The sequence below is a fragment of the Auxenochlorella protothecoides genome (genome assembly GCF_000733215.1).
Source record: "Auxenochlorella protothecoides strain 0710 unplaced genomic scaffold scaffold63, whole genome shotgun sequence".
NCBI lineage: Eukaryota > Viridiplantae > Chlorophyta > Trebouxiophyceae > Chlorellales > Chlorellaceae > Auxenochlorella > Auxenochlorella protothecoides.
The window spans coordinates 122,225-123,205 of NW_011934362.1; the positions used below are offsets into that span (position 1 = coordinate 122,225).

At 68.3% G+C, this 981-nt stretch overlaps 1 protein-coding gene across 1 annotated transcript in view; it reads right to left on the reverse strand.

Annotated features, from left to right (window-relative positions):
- Positions 1-981, reverse strand: part of F751_5430 (E1A-binding protein p400) — a gene marked incomplete at both ends in the record, with an annotated part of 6,238 nt that overhangs the window by 2,385 nt on the left and 2,872 nt on the right. Inside the window, 3 exons of the mRNA XM_011402552.1 lie at positions 12-312; positions 499-570; positions 797-940. Of these exons, the coding sequence (XP_011400854.1) occupies positions 12-312; positions 499-570; positions 797-940 (517 nt within the window). The remainder of the gene's footprint in view (positions 1-11; positions 313-498; positions 571-796; positions 941-981) is intronic.

The window sequence follows — 981 nt, forward strand, 5'->3', positions numbered from 1 at the left end:
CCCCCTCCTACCCTGTGCGGCCTGCTCCGCCAGCGCGGCCTGCTGCTTGGCCTGGTTCAGGTAGGCGTTGTTCACCGCGGAGGACAGCTCCAGCGGCGTCAGGCGCCGCCCCGCGGTCTGCGCCAGCACGTGGCCCATGACCGAGGCGTGCGAGGCGTGCGTCTCCTGGCGTCGAGTGCGCACCGCCTCGGCACGCTTCTCCTCCGCCGCGCGCCGCGACTTGGCCCCGCCCCCAATCTGGGCCAGGGCCTCCAGCAGCCGCATCAGCACGTCGTCGCGCACAGGCAGGCACTGCACCAGCAGCTCCCGCGCCTGTGTGGGTGTTCGTGGGGTGGTGGGGAGGGGGGGTTGGACGGTGCACAACGAGGGTGAGTGGGAGCAAGCAGAGGGTGAAAGGTGCAGGTCGAGGGGAGGGCATCGATGCTCGCACAGCCACACAAGGCATGGCCATGCGTGCATACCCTCCGACGCTGTCCAGTCCATGGCAGAGCCACCCACCTGCTGCTTGGACAGCTGCTGGTTGAGAGCGGCCAGCGCCCTCTCCTCCGAGTAGTCCTGCCCTTCCTGGGCCTGCAGGGTGGAGGTGGGGTGGGGGGTAAAGCGGACTGGTGGTGAGGGACGCTGGTGGCGGAGGGAACCACTCCATGCACTCCCCGGCCGACACCAGTGACAACCGGCAACTGCATGGCGCTTGAGGCCCGGGAGGCACGCAGAGTCACAGAGGCAGCACCACAATGGTACTTTCCACCCTAAACACCCCCCCCACACAAACACACACAAACAAGTATCCGCTCACTGTGAGGTGCCGGAAGCGCTGCTTGCACAGCGACCCGGGGCGGTGGATGCCCTGTAGGCCCAGGCTGAGGCTCAGCACCTCCGACACCAGCGTCCAGTTCAGGCCAAACTCGTGCACGGTGGCCAGCAGCAGCTCGTCCTCAGCCTTGGTCCACATGACGACGCCCGCCCCCGCGGCGCCGCGCG